General features: G+C 45.0%; 1 protein-coding gene across 1 annotated transcript in view; it reads right to left on the bottom strand.

The window, feature by feature from the left end:
• The window catches only part of PCSK2 (proprotein convertase subtilisin/kexin type 2), a 259,057-nt gene that overhangs the window by 14,421 nt on the left and 227,561 nt on the right, over window positions 1-17,075 (bottom strand). The window contains exons 9-10 of the mRNA XM_046679886.1: window positions 9,526-9,741; window positions 6,717-6,817 (exon numbers count right to left, since the gene is read on the bottom strand). Of these exons, the coding sequence (XP_046535842.1) occupies window positions 6,717-6,817; window positions 9,526-9,741 (317 nt within the window). The remainder of the gene's footprint in view (window positions 1-6,716; window positions 6,818-9,525; window positions 9,742-17,075) is intronic.

Consider the following 17,075-nt stretch of genomic DNA (forward strand, 5'->3'; position numbering starts at 1 on the left):
AATCACGTGGGGAGTAGTGACAAATGTGGAATCCTGGCCTCAACCCCAGCTCTCCAGAATTGGCATCTTGGAGGTTGTGGGCCTGAGAATTTGCACTTAAGACAACTCCCCAGACCATTCTTCTGCACATGGATGTTTGAAAATATTGGTCTAAGACAGCAGTTCGCAGCCTTGGCTGCACATGTGAAACAAACATTAACAAAATGATGATGTCAGACAGGAAGCAGCCATGTTGATTCCGTGGGCTTGTCCAAGCATCGGGCATTTCCAATATGCACCAAAAGCTTGAGCAAACCTGATGCAAGGGAGTGTTTCCTAACCACCTGGGCAGCACTAGGGATGCTTGTTGAAACTGCAGCTTTCCAGGCACTCTCCTGGAGATTCTGAACCTGTGGAGCTGGGCTGGGCTTGGGTATCTGTTTTTAACAAGCATCAGTTCCAGGGATTCTGACTATTAGGAAATTTGAGAAACTTTGGTCCAGGGGCTCAGCAAGGATCTCTTAGGAAGTGACAGTGCAAGCCCAGGTCAAAGGGATGAGGAGGAGTGAGTGAGTGAAAGCACAGGGAAGTGGGGTGGGGTGCTCCTAGGGGAGAGACGGTTCTGGAAGGAAGGATCTAGAGGCGGAAGAAGACAACTATCACGTGGGTGATAAAAAATGTGCAAGAGGGCAGGAGAGTGTGACAGGGAAGGAAAGCCAGGAACCTGAGGCAGGAGAGTGTGACAGGGTGTCCCTCACATTAGAGCACTGGGACTTTATCTCAGTGACAGCCAGTAAGGGCAGAAACACATGATCCGATTTTTTAAACATCACCAGGGAGAATGGAATTGAGAATGTGGGACTGGAAGTCAGGACCGCACTAGTGAGAGGCTGCAGCAGGAATCTGGCCCAGGTATGACCATAAGGAACAAACCCAGGAGCTGTCACAAGGCCAGGCATGAGCAGGTCCCAGGTGAATTATCAATAAAAACTGTGACATTTGTGCAGCTGGCAGGGAGCTTATTGGCTGAGTCCAATTGCTCACAGGACCCTGTGATGTTCCAGGGGTAAATGTTCAATTGTTAGTAGACTGGTTTTAGGCCACTCAGGGTGGACCAGTTGGCTCTTGGTACAGAGCGGGCACCCACAGAGATCACAGCTGAACCCAGGGCTTCTAGAAGAGGCGTGAGGATGGTCACAATTTCATCTGGAGTGGCCAGGGCTCCAAAGAGAGAGGTGGCTCAGCACACTGAGGAGAAAGTCCTGGCCTGATGTGGCAGTGGTCTTGAGCAAGGAGAGTGTGCGGTTCTTGGAAAAGCCAGTCTGAAGCCCAGGGGGAGATCCGCCTCGAGTGGCTCAAAGAGCAAGCTTGCACCAGGGAGGCTCAGGAAGGACTGTTTCCTCAGCCATGTGAAGCTGGTCCTGGAGGTGAATTCTGTGTTTACGATGGTTTGCCCACGTACAACAGGCAGAAGCTTATCTCCCACAGAGCCTTGCACCTGCCAAAGCCCACGGCTGCTGCCGACCTCCCGCTGCTTCAAGTATCGAGCTTTGTTTTGAGTTCCTATTTGTGCAGATTGCCCCTCACCATTGTCTTTCAGAATTCTTCTATTTATGGTATTAAATTCTCCTGGGCCCAATTAACATTTTCCTCCTAATCACCAAGACAGCAAACGGAATTTAAGGAGAGAACATGTATCTTTAGAGGAACTGAAAACTGAAATGTTTTAAAGAGGCCACAGTTTTAAAGTTGGAGGAATGACTTCTACTAACATCTGGTAAACTCTAGAAGCCAACAGAGTTTTAATCCTTCTGCTTATTGGACACGATCTTTAACTGAACAGAGTAAGGTGTGTGACCCTGAGCAAGCAGCTTCCCTCCTCTGGGCCTTGTTCTCGTCGTCCATAAGAAGAGCTGTTTGGAGTAGTAAAAGGTCCATTTGTTTCCTTTCAGCTTTAAAATTCAGTCTATTCTCTAAACTCTGACAGGGTTAAAAATCAATTTCAAAGATCTGGATTATTTCCAGTCTCAGAAAAATTATGCATTTGTAAGTCAAGCTGGCATTTTCTCCACAGTCCCTGTTTGCCTAACTCCTATGAAAATCCAGTTTACACGACACCCTGGTGTAGTGTGGTGGGCAAAACCCCATCTCGAAGAAATGCAAACCTGATTTTGTGGATCGTTTCTGAGGAAGAGCCAATTCGTTCCTGGTGGCCCGTCACTACGGGCAAAACGAGTGGTGAGACCCTCAGCCCAGATGGCGGCTCTTCTATGTCCCACAGTTAGGCTGAGGAAAGACCCCAGAGCTGGAGCCCAGGCTTCCTAGGGTTTAAACCCCACCTCTGCTATTTTCCAACCTTGGGCAAGTCATTTTAACAATCCAAGCATCAGCCTTCCTATCTGCAAAATGGGGAGTAGGCCTTCGAGGCTTGCTGCGGGTTGGAAATGCGGACCACTGTGTGAAAAGTAACTAGCATGGTACTGGACGTTTAATAAAGAGTTTATTATTAATAATAAAATCGGTCTCATATACTGAGCGTTGATGTAAGTTAGAAGACAATAGATACTATTTCCCAAGTAATGGTCACGATATTTAAAAGTAAATGAATGTTTTTCAGTTTTAAGCCATATTGAATCCTAAAATCAACATATATCCAATTAAAAAGTGCACTTTCCTGAAGGCACGATATTTGTGAAGCAGAGCTACAACATTCCAGGAAGTCCTAGGAGACTTATTGATGAGCTAACTCAGCTGGTGGATTTTTTTTTTTCCTGTGCTCCTCCCCTTTTCCTGCCTGAGCTGTAAACATGATGGCTGGAGCTCCAGCAGCAGCTAGAGAACGTGAAGGTGGAAGAGCAGAAATCTAGAAAGAGATGGATTCCCTGATTTACAGTGGCAGCCCTACACTAGCCCTGGGCTCCTTACCTCTATATTATCTTTCACCTGACAGAAAAATAAAGCCCTGTCTCTACTTAGCTATTGTTATTTGGAGTTCCTGTTTTCAATCTCGATCTAATGCCAGCACCCAGTCAGAGGCAGAGTCTAGCTGTTCACTTTCTGCACAACAGCACCCTGATTCATAGGTTCTGAGAGCCATTGCCTTACTGGATGCCATACACCCAGTCCACAGACCAGCAGCAGGCTTATGCAGTCCTCAGAACAGGGGTTGAAAAGACAGATTCTTGGGCCGTTCATCCCTGAAGTTTTGTATTCAGTGACTCTTGGCTGAGACCTGCGGATCTACCATTTTCAAAACTCCCCACAGGGGCCGGCCCCATGGCCGAGTGGTTAGGTATGCAGGCTCTGCTTCGGCGCCCCAGAGTTTCACCAGTTCGGATCCTGGGTGTGGACCTAGTATGGCTCATCTGGGCAGTGTCCCACATAGCAGAACTAGAAGGACACACACCTAGAATTTACAACTGTGTACAGGGGGCTTTTGTGGAGAAGAAGAAAAATTTTCCCTCGGGGCTCAACTTCACTTGTTATTCAGGAAATGCAAATTAAAACTACAATGCAATTCCACTCAACACTCATAAGAATGCCTACAGTGAAGAAGACTGATAATACTAAATGTTGTTGAAGATGTGGAACAACTGTAACTCTCATACACTGCTGGAGGGAGTGTCAATGGGTACACTCACTTTGGAAAACTATTTGGCTGTATCTACTAGAGCTGCACATACGTATACCCCATGACTCAGCATTCTGACTCCCTAATATACACCCAACAGAAATCCATATCTTCACCAAAAGACACGTACAAGAAAGTTCCTAGCAATATTACTCATAACAGCCCCAAGGTGGAAACAGCCCAAATATCCATTTATACAATGGAGTAATATTCAACAATGAGTATGAATGACCTACAACCACACACAACAGCGTGGGGGAGATTCCTCCATGCAAAACAGCACATACTGTACTGAGGTAATGGTCTGTTTCTTGATTTGGGTGCTGGTTACATGGTTAACTTTGTAAGAAGTCATTGAGCTGTACCTAATATTTGTGCACTTTTGTCTGTGTCTATTATACTTCAATAAAGAGTTTACATGAAAAAATCCATCCCCCAGAAGGTGTTTTGTTCTAGTCCAATATGTGGGCCACTTTACTACGGATGGTTCTCGTGAGCCAAACATTTGCCTCTTTATGACATCTACCCCTCCAGCCTAGCTCAGCCCTCTAGAACCAGACAGAAAGCCCTGGCTCATGGAGAGAACCCCAAATATTTGAAGGTGCAGTCACCCATCAAAAGAAATCGTTTGAAATTTCTCTAATATTGGTCACACTGGGAAATGTGAACAATATTCTCTGTGACTCAAGAGCCATTTTCAAGCACCTGGCAGAAAAGCACTTTCTGAGATTGAACAATGAAGTGGTGCGTGGGCAGGACAGAGGAATGGCTTCCCTTTTCTCCCCTGGAGTCATGGGGGTGGTTGTTCCTCCTCTTTCAGGTCCTGAAGGGCATACATTTAGACAGGATAATTAGTTTATCGCATTCAAATTGCTTTGGAAAAGTTTTCTTATTGGACCTCTGAGTGGGCAACAACCCTCAACTGCTGTCACACACACACGTCACTGAGGACTCTCAGTTGCCCTGTCTCAAGATAAGGAGAGATGAGCTGTAGGAACTGTTCATGGAGAGACTTTCACTCCTCCTCCTCTGGACTCTCTCTTGGGGCTATTTTGTGCTGACCAGTGGTTTTAACTGCTGGCTACTGGAGCCGCTTTGCCTGCAGGTGCAGAAAGCCAGAGGCGCCCTGGCGTTCACTTCCCCAGGCGCGGCTCTCAGCCAATGACCGACCAGTACGAGAACATGGCAGCCCGGCTCCCTCACCTTGAGGTAGGACAAACTCTGAGGCATAATTTACACTCCAGAGCTCCCCAGGCTGAGGTCAGAACTTCTGAAGTGGCGCCCTTTCTTGGATCCTCCCCATCCCTTACCTGCTCCCTCTACTTCCCACTGGTCTCTTCTGAGCGCCCTTTCTTAAGAAATCACTTGCACCAAACTCTCGGCTCTGGCAGACAGCGTTCTGAGGAGTATCAGGACTGGCTCCCATGATGGGCTTGAACCACCAACTGCCAGGTATCATTTTTTCCCTCTTTACGGCAATAGAGAGCATTAAATTGATGACCACTGCTCCAAAACGAAGCGTGCCTAAGTGGTGACGGCATTCTCTTCCAATAGACATCTGCAAGCATGTGCTAAGGATGGTGAGTAATCGGGGTAGAGCCGGGGAATCTGTTTAGAGAGCCCACAGCCGTACTCCATCACCTTGATTTATTTAGGTTGTCCCTTTGTATGCGTAAGGGCCTGATCAAGCGACATTTTACTTGCCAAAATCCAAGGAGACTTTGAGTCAGGTTCTGCCCTCTTAGATTTAAAGGGAGCCCAGCAATGTCTTCTTGTTTTCAGAGCACTCCTGCCCTCTGTTCTCTGCGTGGCTCAGTGGGGCAGCAGGCTCCCCAGTTGGTCTGCTCCCAGCTGGAGTGAGCAGACACAGCTCAGAGTCCAGGGCCTGACAGGCACTGAGAGGAAGTTTCATCTTCAGAAAATGCACATAATACATGAGCAAGTTTTGGTGTCTGTGCTTAATAGGAATGTTTTGACCAGTGTCTGTCTCTTGGGGTCCTACATTTTCCACCTGATGTTCATAAGAAGACTCAAAGTTTGGCCTGGTCCGAAGAGCAGAGTCATCCCCAATTTGGGGCCTTATCTGTAAAAGAAGGATAACTCTGCCTTTGCTGCTTGAAGGCAGAGGGCTGGACTAGATAATCTTTTGAAGTTCCTTCTTATTCTAGGAATCAACTCTTACCTCATTTGCAAATCAGAAAATATGCTGCACGTGTGGAGAGAGACAAGCAAGGCTGCCTGGAGATTGATGCTTGAGCGTCTGGTTGCCTAGCAACGGCTGACAGGGATGGGGACTCGCCTCCTCTTCCCCAGGAGCCTGAATCCAACTTCTCACAAGTTGCTGGTGCCATATTCTCAGACAACTCCCTACATAGCGGGCATCTGAACTCAAATCACGTGTGCGGTGCCTGAAGCCTGTGTGTTCATTCCCCAAACATGGGCCAGGTTCTGGCCTGCACTAGGAGAAGACAGAGTGTCAAGTGGGCAGGGACCTTCGCTGATGCTCACATCCGAGGTGTGCTCAGCAGCAGCGATATGTGGCCTCTCCGTGGGATGGTGAGAACAGAGAGGATGGCCTCCTCTTACTGTAGCTTGGAAGGTTTCCCAGTAAAACCTGTTTCTTGGTCTACATTGCGTGACTTTGCCGACCTTGTCTCAGTGTTAGAAGTTAACAAGTCTTGAGTGGCAGCACCATGACTGTCCCATGTTCTAAAATACCTTTCTAGATACCCAGCTTGGCAATTTTTTTTTCATTTTAGCTGATTGTGAGTATTATTGGAGTAAAATAGCCAAGGGATCCAAAGAAGATAAAGGAAAATTTGATGAAGAAAAAAATATCCACATGTTCCTATTTGGTATCTGAGCAAGTAGCTGATAGGTGTGGTTGAGTGATGGGGTCTTGTGTTCTCCTGGGGATGTAGTTTTGTGGTGCGTGTGTACTACTTAGGGCCTGTGGTTCCTTTAGAAACACCCACCAGAGTTCACTGGCCCAGACTATTCCCAGGCTCTCCACCCACTTTGCTTCCTCGACACCTGATGTTGGGTAGAGACACACGTGTTAGTCCACCCTGCAGAGCTGGCCTTTGACCCCAAGCTGGAAACATACTTAGCCTCTAAAGCCAGTGCAAACACTCCAGCTGCCTCAGGAGCAGCCGCAGATGTCCCAGAATGCCTCAGAGTGCAGTTGCCATACAAATCTGTGGTTGCCTGGAAGGGAAGATATTGAGGAATGAGTGAATAAGTCACACTATTTCGAACCCCAAAACAATACGGAGCAGAGGATTATCTATTTCTTTTATTTAAACTCTGCCTTGTTCTGAAGAAGATTAAGATGAAAGTAAGGATAAGCTTAAAGCCTTTCTGTCTATCTATTTTGCCTTACATTTTATCTGAGCTTCCTAGTAGCCCATGCAAAAAGGAACACATAATCAGTTAAAGTCACAGTGTCCACAAGATAAAAACAAGTCAAGTGTTGAGAGAAGCATATCTGCAGTTATTCCAAGGACAAGAGAGACATTTCTTTCCTGGATCCTAAAAGGAAACACTACAGGTAGAAAGTGATAAGTCAATACCACCACCATAGTCAATGCAATGGTGAGTTTTGTGGCACTGGGAGCAGCTTGGAAAGCCCAAAGGTCACCGCATCATTATTTCTTTTCCCTTCACAAAGGAAAGGGGGCATTCCCAAAGAGGGAAGGATAAACATGCTCAGGTAAAGTTTGCTAGAAGGACAAGCTATAAAAAGAAAATATTTCTCTACCTCTAAAATTCATGGAGAGATTCTGAGACACATTGAGTCAAGAGAATTGAGTGATAAATGTGACAAATAAAAATGGCAAGCACTAGGATATATTGGAGAATATGAGGAAGCCATTTGGTATAAACCTAATTCAGCCTGACCTTGTCTTTCCAAAAGGGCCTGACCGTGGCTGTTGAGCATGCATTGTACATCTGCTTTAGATGTTCCCTATGGCGAGAGCAAAGTTCCTTGAGATAAAGGTGCAACTTCCCTCCCCCTCCCAACGTTGGCGTCTCCTTAAGGATTAAGCATCTTTCCTTAGGCTAGAAACTGATTGCTGCACTCACCTGTGACTGCCCAGCTCAAAGATAATAGGCTTGCCTCCTGCTATGCCCTCTGAGATAGTGGACCCACTACCTGCTGTGTCCATCAAGCGCTGTGCTGACAGCGCAATCTTGTGACTATCGCGGGAGGGACATTTCAATCACATGTGAAACGTCCTGCTTGGGGGCATATAACCACTCTGTACACCTCACTTCTTTGGTGCCCTTTCTTCCCTTGGGAAGAAAGGCCCTGGGCCATGGTCCTCAGATTTCAGCTTAGAATAAACTCACCCAAATTTTCATTTATAGATTGGTTATGGATTATTTTCGTCGACAAATGTGAGTGATCATTTTCATAACTGTTCTTAATTGGAGGGACTGATCACTCGGGTTTTAAAGGACTTTCGCAAGGAGAAAAACTTCACTTTGACTGTTTGTGAGAGCCAGGGTTTTCACTAAGCTCGTGTATAAACCACAGGAATTCTCCTTCCTCTTGTGTTTGTCTGCAGGATCCTCAGGTGGGCCTTTTCTTTTGAGGAGCAAAGTATCAGGGCGTTTAAAGGCATCTATTGGAGAAAATTACAATATTCAGAGAGAACTCAAGGCCCTTCCCCAGCCCAAGTAGAAAGCAAGTCACAGATAAGGTTGAAGACAAATTGGTGCCACTGGGAGCTCCTTGGGGGTTGGGAGTAGAGCTCTAGGGGGAGGGGCGAAGCATTACAAATGGAACGGGATTGGGGCGCCCTCGCTTGCCTCTTCTGCTGCGCTTCCTCCCCTTCTGCCCCTAAGCTGGTAGGAGTGGAGGGCTGAAATCTCCTGCTTGGAGGAGCTGGCACACTTTCCATCTTCCCGAAGACCAAGGCGGAGCTCAGGAGGGCTCACGGAGGGAGCCAGGCTAAGCTCTGTGTCTCCTCCAGGTCAAGGGATCCCCCGGCTCCCATGAGAGCCGGGCCAGCTTGCTGAGGTGGGGCCCAGGCCAGAATCTGAGACTGAAGCACTGGTCGGTAATAAGGACTGTGTTCCCAGTTCCTGTCCTCGGGGAGCCCCAGCTGAGGTGGGTGGCCAGTCAGGATGTAACTCAGCAGGATTATTGAAGCACCTACTAAGTTCCTGGCTTGGAGGTCTGAGGAAAGGCTGATATGTGACTGAAATAACCAGAGAGAGGAAAAGATTCAAAAGGTTCATTATGCTCTATAGATATTTATTTCTAAGGGACCTGGAAAATTCAGCTTTTTACTTAGTTGCCCAGGAAGGAAGACGTGCTCAGAAAAGTGCAATAATTAGGTTAAGTCTGTGATACTTGACCTTTTTGTTTTTTTAATCATAGACTCATTTTAAAATATGATTAAAACCATCACTCTTCCTTTGAGAAAATACACGTGTGTGCCCAATTTTGGGGGGTTTATGGATCCAGAAAAGCCCATCCATGGATGCTATATTTTAATTACTGTAACAAATGGGTGGGTTCTTGGCTCACATGGGTGCCGGGTTGTGATGTCCCAATTCTTAAAATTAACTCTCCTTATAAGTGATGTGCTGGGCCAACTTGTTGATAAACCGGAGCTGTTATTATTTGTAAGCCAAAGCGATACACAAGAAAGACAATCTATGGCAAAGGAGCTGGAAGGGGTCAACACGTTCTTGCTCCCAACTTGCACATCATATATCTCTACCCTGATGACAAAGCTTTGTTACGCCTGGAAGAAAATGGATCGCCCCTCAGATCTTGCGCTACGTCTCTGAGGGAAGAGGGAGAGTCCCCTCCTTCCATGACGTCACACAGCGTCCCGGCATGACGTGGCACAGCGTCCGCGCATTCCACCGCCTGGCAGAGGGCCAGCGGCCGCACTCACCACGCCGGCCTCGGGGTTCCTCTTCCTGCCGTTGCTGAAGGTGGAGGCCAGGGTGGAGGAGCAGCTCTCGTCGTACAGCGCGGTCCTGCCGTCGTTGATGGCCGAGTTGATGGAGATGGTCCACATGCTCGAGGCGTAGCCGTCGCAGTTACAGTCGTCGTAGCTGCCGCCGTCCCCGGAGGCCCACACGTAGATGCTGCCTTTGCCCCCTCGGCCCTGCGGGGACACGGAGAGACGCCGCCAGCTCCCGTGCCCGCGTGCGCCCGGGGCTGCGAGGGGCCCGCCCGGGGGGTCAGGCCTCGGCCTTCCTCAGCAGCCAAGGAAGCCACTGGATGTTTCTCTCCGCCCTTGAAAACCGCTATCTCCCTGGCAGGGCGCTGTCTGTCTTTTCCAGGAAGGATTCAGTGTAAAAAGTCATCCGAATTCACAGTTAAGTTGAGGATAACGAGGTAGAAAGACTGGGAGAATCTCCTTAAAATTTACCAGTGAGCTGCTTTTTGAAAAAGCTCTAAAGACAACGCACACTTATGGTAAAAAAAATTCAAAGTTTATGAAAAGGAGAATGGAAGAAAAATCCCCCTAGATGTAATCGTTATTATCCAATTCTTATGTGCCCTTTCATACATTCTTCAGCAAAAATGTAATTATACATATATACATTTATACTTAGCTATATAGGATATAAAGGATATATATTTTTTATTTTATATATAGTTGTGTATCTGTTATATATATAAATTTACATATATGTAGATATTCTAGGTATAAAATGCACATTATACGCCAAGATATGTTAATCTTACAGATTGTATATATGTATGTCCTATATGTATGTATATAAGATTCTAGTATAATTTTTTATATATATATTTTTTACTTATTTGGATCATACTAGAATCTTTTTTTTTTTTTTTTGGTGAGGAAGATTGGCTCTGAGCTAACATCTGTTGCCAATCTTACTCTTTTTTTTTTTTTTTTACCACCAAAGCCTCAGTACATAGTTGTGTATCCTAGTTGTAGGTCATTCTAGTTCCTCTATGTGGGATGCCACCACAGCATGGCCTGATGAATGGTGTGTAGGTCGGTGCCCAAGATCCAAACCTGTGAACCCTGGGCCACCAAAGCAGAGTGTGCGAACTTAATCACTTGGCCATGGGGCTGGCCCCTAGAATCCTTTTAAACACAATATTATATGACGTTTTACTTGTGCAGGGGAACACTAAATATAGGAAGAAAGTCTACTATGATCAAGTGAAACATACAGCAAAAATAACTTTAAACACATAATAATATGCGCAATGGTTATTACCATATGTTAATTGGTTATGATTGGCAAACTTTGTCATAAATCCCTACAGTTAGCATTGCTCTTCTGTTCAAACCATGGTCCTAGTGCTTATCTTTGTCTTTTCCCGTTCCCTGTCTTCAAGAATCTTCTCTGCACCTCCACAACCCAGGAGTGGCCATTCCCTCTGGCTTCCTTGTGCGACCCTGGGTAGTAGGGCTGCGTGGGTGGAGAGGGGAGCAGACTGCAGCCTCCACCCACTCCACAGCCTGGCCCAGAGCCACCCCATCACCCTCTAGGGGAAGAAGACAGACAGAAGCTATGGCAGAGAAAGTCTGTCCCTGTGTGGCTACCAGGAGTCTGGGGTCCTGACTCAGTGGTTCGAGGGTGGAGATGCCAGAAGGAAGGGAGACCACTTCTGAGGCCTCCAGGGTCTCTCTACCTGCTGATAGTGAGACGTGACATTTCCATCACTTCTAACCTGACTTGCAGTTAATTACCCTGTGATTACTGAGACGTGTCAACAAAGATTTATTCAGCCACTAGCTGGGAACTGTCCTCCGTGTCTCGGCAAATCTATACTGGAAGCCTCCACCAAAACAAGCAACTGCTCTCAGAAACCAGACAGAGAGGGAAACGTATCATCCTGACAGCAGGTGCAGAGGGTCGTGCTCTCAAACAGACTCAGACGGGGCTCAGTGTCAAGAAATGGCACCTTCTGAAAGTGAACCGATGTGAGTCAGGGTAAATGAGGAGGCCACCATCTGTGGAATTTTCCCTGGACCAGGCCACAGGGGGGCTGCTGTGAGACGAAGCAACCTTTGCAAAAGGAAATCAATGGTAGAAGCCTTCTCACCTTGGTGTAGGGGGTGTGGTAGATGGATCGTGACCCTGATTTTTCAGGCTTCTCTGTGTTCATGCCCTTTACGACTTGACTTTGCAGCCCTGCGCATCAAGAGGAGGGGTCTGCTTCCCAACCTTGAATCCTGGCTGGCCTCCTGGCTTGCTTTTGCTAAGAGAATGTGGTGGAAAGTGATGCTGTGTCAGTTCCAAGTGGAGGTCTTCAGAGGCCCTATACACTTCCGCTCGCTCTCTGCGAATTCTGTGGCACCATGGGAACAAACCCGAGTTGGCCTGCTGGTTGAGGACAGGCAGAGCCTGGTCAAATCCACTGCCCTGGCTGACAGCCAAACTGCCAGACATGTGAGTGAGGCCATCCCAGACCAGCCAGTCTGTAGCTCACCCTCCAGCTGGCCACAGATGCGCGAGTGAGGCCAGCTGACAGTAGCCAAGGCTGGCCCAGATGAGCAGAACAGCTCCACTGGCCTGCAGACTCGAGCAAAATTAAATGGCTGTTATTTCAAGCTACCGAGTTTTGGGGCAGTGTGTTATGTGGCCTAGCTCACTGATACGCTGAGAACAACTGTCAGCCTGTTTCTGAACAGTAAGTAGCAAACATTAGTTTTCTATTGAACTGCAAGACTTGCCCACAGAATACTTTGATTCCTAGGGAATAGTAAACTTTGCTTTCCTAAGCAAGATAGAACACATGAATTATAATTATATCCTTGCTTCTACTGATTAGATATTAGCACCCAATAGCCCCTGGTTTCTGGGGAAGATGGCCCAGTGAGGAGACAGCTCTAGTTTGAGGGGCAGATGAGTGGGGAAGGGGCATCTGTAAGAGGACTGAGAGCTGGTTATGGGATGGGTCTGTTAACCCATCGGGACGGCATGCTGCACTCTTCTGTTAAAACGATGCCCCAAGGTCCAGTTCTGCCCCCCAGCTTGACCTCAACAGGAGCTGGGCAGAAACCGAGACGGAACCACTATGACCTACACTCAAACAATAGTCGGTTGGAGGATACAACAGAAAAAACTAGGATAATAATCATGGCAGGCACTTCTATGGCGCCTACTGTATGTCAGGGACTGCTCTAAGTACTTCACGCGTTAACTATTGAACCCTCACAGCAATCCTGTGTGGCAGCACCATTTATGCTAGCCATGCAAGGATACCATAGTTAGGAAGAAACTCAACAAACTAACAAAAAAGGGGCTAAGCACTAAATAAGACTTAACTCTATGGAGGGACACAGATGACGATTTGACCCAACAGAAAGACACATCAACACATCATGTTCTTGGATAGAAAGCATCACAGAGATATGAATTTCCCGCAAGTTAACTTCTAAATTCAACAGCATCCCAATAAATATACTGTATCAACTGAGATTCAGTCAGGTAAATATTAGCACACTGGGCAGTTCAACAGAGGGAATTTTATCCAGGGAACTAGTGGGAAAGAAGAACCAAAAACCCAAATGGGGCATGGGAGGCCACCCAGAGATTCGGTTCTCTCTAAGAGCCCAGAGCGGGGTGGGGGAAGGGAGTGGGTGGCCCAGGAGTCCACACTGTAGGTGGCAGCTGGGCCCCCGGAGGGTGGGCTGTCTGCTGGGGGTCTCCCGCCCTCATTCTGCAGCTCATGCTCAGACTAGAATGACAATCAGACATGCGCACACTCTTTACAGTTGAGTTGCCTTTTCTCCCTTCCACTTTTTTTTTTCAGGAAGGCAGCTGCATTTAGAGGAAATTAAATATGTGGTGCGACTCCACTTTGAATTGTATCTTTGACTGAGTCAGTCTTTTGGAGTTTAGAGAGATTAGTGCCTCTCAAAAGTGTTCCTCAGATGAGAATTTTTCACCCAGGCACTACTGACGGTATTTAACCACTATGGTTCTCAAGCAGGAGTGATCTGGCACCCCAGGGGGCATTTGGCACACTTGGAGAGCAGACCAGGCCCTGGCCCATGGGCGTTATGTGCCTGCAGATACTGCTGAGGCAAGTCTGGTATAGCTCGCCTTTTCCTAAACACTCAATTATACTAATTTTTATTTTCCAGTCGCTTTGACATCTTAATACAACACTGACATACTTTAAAAAAAGTTATTGTATTTTTTATTATGAAAATCATATTCAGTGTAGAATAATTGGAAACTAGACTATGAAGAAGAAAATAAAAGTTCTTTATAATCTTCCACGAATAGAAAATCACTGGTGATATTATGTGGATTCCTGCCGGTTTTATATCATAAATGCAAAGTATAAGAACAGGTTTAAGAATGAAATTGGGATCATAAAATAGACCCACTTTTGTGGCCCTGCTTAAAATGTATTTCTCACCTACTATTATATCATTAACATTTCCTCATGTAATTAAATATTCTTCTACACTATAATTTTTTATTAGTCTTATTAAATAGCCATTCCATAATTTATTTACTGCTTTTCTTAGACATACATGGAAGGCTATTTCCAATTTTTTTTTTGAGGAAGATTAGCCCTGAGCTAACATCTGCTGCCAATCCTTCTCTTTTTGCTGAGGAAGACTGGCCCTGTGCTAACATCTGTGCCCATCTTCCTCCACTTTATAGGTGGGATGCCTACCACAGCATGGTAACAAGCAGTGCCATGTCTGTGCCTGGGATCTGAACCAGTGAACCCCAGGCTGCCAAAGTGGAACATGTGAACTTAACTGCTGTGCCGCCAGGCTGGCCCCTGTTTCCAATTTTTAAAGTTCTTTAACAAACATCATTTTATGTATGTCTTTGCATTTCTGTTTATTAGGCAGAGTTTCTAAAAGAGGTAATTTTGGGTGCAAAGGAATTAATGAAGATTCTTGATCCATATTATTGCTCTTTATGCAGCTTGTTAACAATTTATATTTTTACCAGCAGTGTATAAGAACTCCACATTCAGCCCATGTGGGTCAAGATTTAGAATCATAATTTTTTTTCTTTGTTCTTCTTTTTCTAATTCTGTTAGGTGTTGTTTGAGATTGCTTATCTGAGATTTTTCTTGTTTATTGAGGTGATCCTGCATTGCAATGAATTTCCCTCTTAGGATCGCTTTTGCTGCGTCCCAAATGAATTGCATGGCATGTTTTTGTTTTCATTTGTCTCCAGATAATCTTTGATTTCTTCTTTAATTTCTTCAATAATCCATTGTTTGTTCAGTAGCATGTTGTTTAGTCTCCACATTTTTGCCCCTTTCCCAGCTTTATTCTTGTAGTTGATTTCTAGTTTCATAGCATTACGATCAGAAAAGATGTGTGGTATTATTTCAACCCTCTTGAATTTGTTGAGGCTTGCTTTGTTTCCCAAGATACGGTCTATCCTTGAGAATGTCCCATGCACACTTGAGAAGAATGTGTAACCTGCTGTTTTTGGATGGAGTGTTCTATATATATCTACTAAGTCCATCTGGTCTAGTTTTTCATTTAATTCTATAATTTCCTTGTTGACTTTCTGTCTGGATGATCTATCCATTGGTGTTAGTGGGGTGTTGAGGTCCCCTACTATTATTGTATTGTTGTTGATGTCTCCTTTTAGTTTTGTTAATAGTTGCTTTACAAATTTTGGTGCTCCTGTGTTGGGTGCATATATATTTATAAGTGTTATGTCATCTTGGTGGAGTGTCCCTTTTATCATTATAAACTGCCCGTCTTTGTCTGTCTTTATCTGTTTTGCTTTGAAGTCTACTTTGTCTGATATAAGTATGGCGACACCTGCTTTCTTATGTTCATTATTAGTTTGGAGTATTGTCTCCCATGCCTTCACTCTGAGTCTGTGTTTGTCTTTGGAGCTGAGGTGTGTTTTCTGGAGGCAGCATATTGTTGGGTCTTGTTCTTTAATCCATCCTTCCACTCTGTGTCTTTTGATTGGAGAGTTCAATCCATTTACATTTAGAGTGATTATTGAAATGAGTCATAATTTCTTAAAAATAGTTTTGCCAATTTGATGGGCAAAAAATAATACCTCATTGTTTTGAGTTATATTTTTTTCCACTACCAGTTGAGTTTATCTTTTTGTATCTTTACTGCTCATTTGTATTCTTGCTTAATGAATAGCTTAGCAAAGCAGCAAGTCCTCAAGGATAATATCCTTGGCCTATTTTTTCTTTCATTATATTATTTTTATTGATTTGTTAGAGCTCTTCCTATATGAAGGACCTTAGCCAAATTTCTGTCATCTATATTGCATATGTATTTATCCACTTTTTTGTTTTTTGCTTTGTATATGGCATTTTGATTTGCAGACATTTTTCCACTGTATTCCTTAAATCTATTTTTTTTATAAACATATACTTTGAAAACCATATAAAACAATGTATTGATTTACAAATATTGCCTTTTTGCTCTCACAGTTCATGAAATTATTTTATTCTAACTATTCACAAACATCTTTGACCTTTGTGTGTTTGTCCTCACTGGATCACTGGTTAACTTTTGAGGCACCTAGCAGTTTTTCTGCACTCTTTGTGGTAGTCAGTGGTGCCATTTGCCAAATATTTCTAGCTGTCCACTGTCTGGGCCCATGATAATGTCTCCCTGTGGTTGAGTGGGGTCTTGCAAGCCATTTTAATCAATGAGTTGTGAGTGGGAGTGACAGATACATAGTATCATTTCTAGGCTGAACCATTTACTGGTCAGTGCCAGGTGGTGCAGAGCGCTTTCTCCTGCACAGTGACTAGCAGTGTTCCAGATGTCAGTCCTGATCCCTGAGAGACTGTGATGAGCCGAGCCCCCTGCTGACCATGATGGATGTGTAGCTGAATGAGAAATAAGCCTTTGTGGTTTGAAACCTCTGAGCTTTTGGGGCTGTTTGTTACCACAGCATGCTGTAACCTCTCCTGACTGATATAGTTCATCAGGTTCACTTCCATTTAGGTTACATTAGGTGCAGCATTTACAAAAAATCTCCGTGTAATGCAGTCCCTGGAATTTTTATCCTGAATCACAAGTAGTCTTTTGTATAAGAGCAGCTGAGTGTCCACTTTTCCTGAATGTATGTTCTTACTCTTGACAACTTAACCACCTGCTGAATTGCTTTTTATTTTTTAGTGTGACTAAAAACCTTTTAATGTGTAAAATGTTAAGCACCACAAAAGTACAGTGAACAGTATAATGAATCCCCATGTAACCATTGTTCAGCTCTAACAATGACCAGACTTGCAGAAATTTTGAAAGATTTTATGTAGTAAGATTTATTACTCTTTTTTTTGGTAAATATTTTCCCTTTGTTTAGAATGACCCTTTCTGCCACAATATCAGTGATTAAATTATATTTTCATGTTGCTGTTTTGTGTTTTCATTCTTTATCCACTTCTATTCTTTTCTGTACATGGCGTGTTGGAGGCAGTGGTGAAGCCCCATGGGGCTTTACGCAGAGGCAGTGGGTGAAAGGACCCTCTCACAATGAGCTG

Source organism: Equus quagga, chromosome 12, assembly GCF_021613505.1.
Source record: "Equus quagga isolate Etosha38 chromosome 12, UCLA_HA_Equagga_1.0, whole genome shotgun sequence".
Taxonomy (NCBI): domain Eukaryota; kingdom Metazoa; phylum Chordata; class Mammalia; order Perissodactyla; family Equidae; genus Equus; species Equus quagga.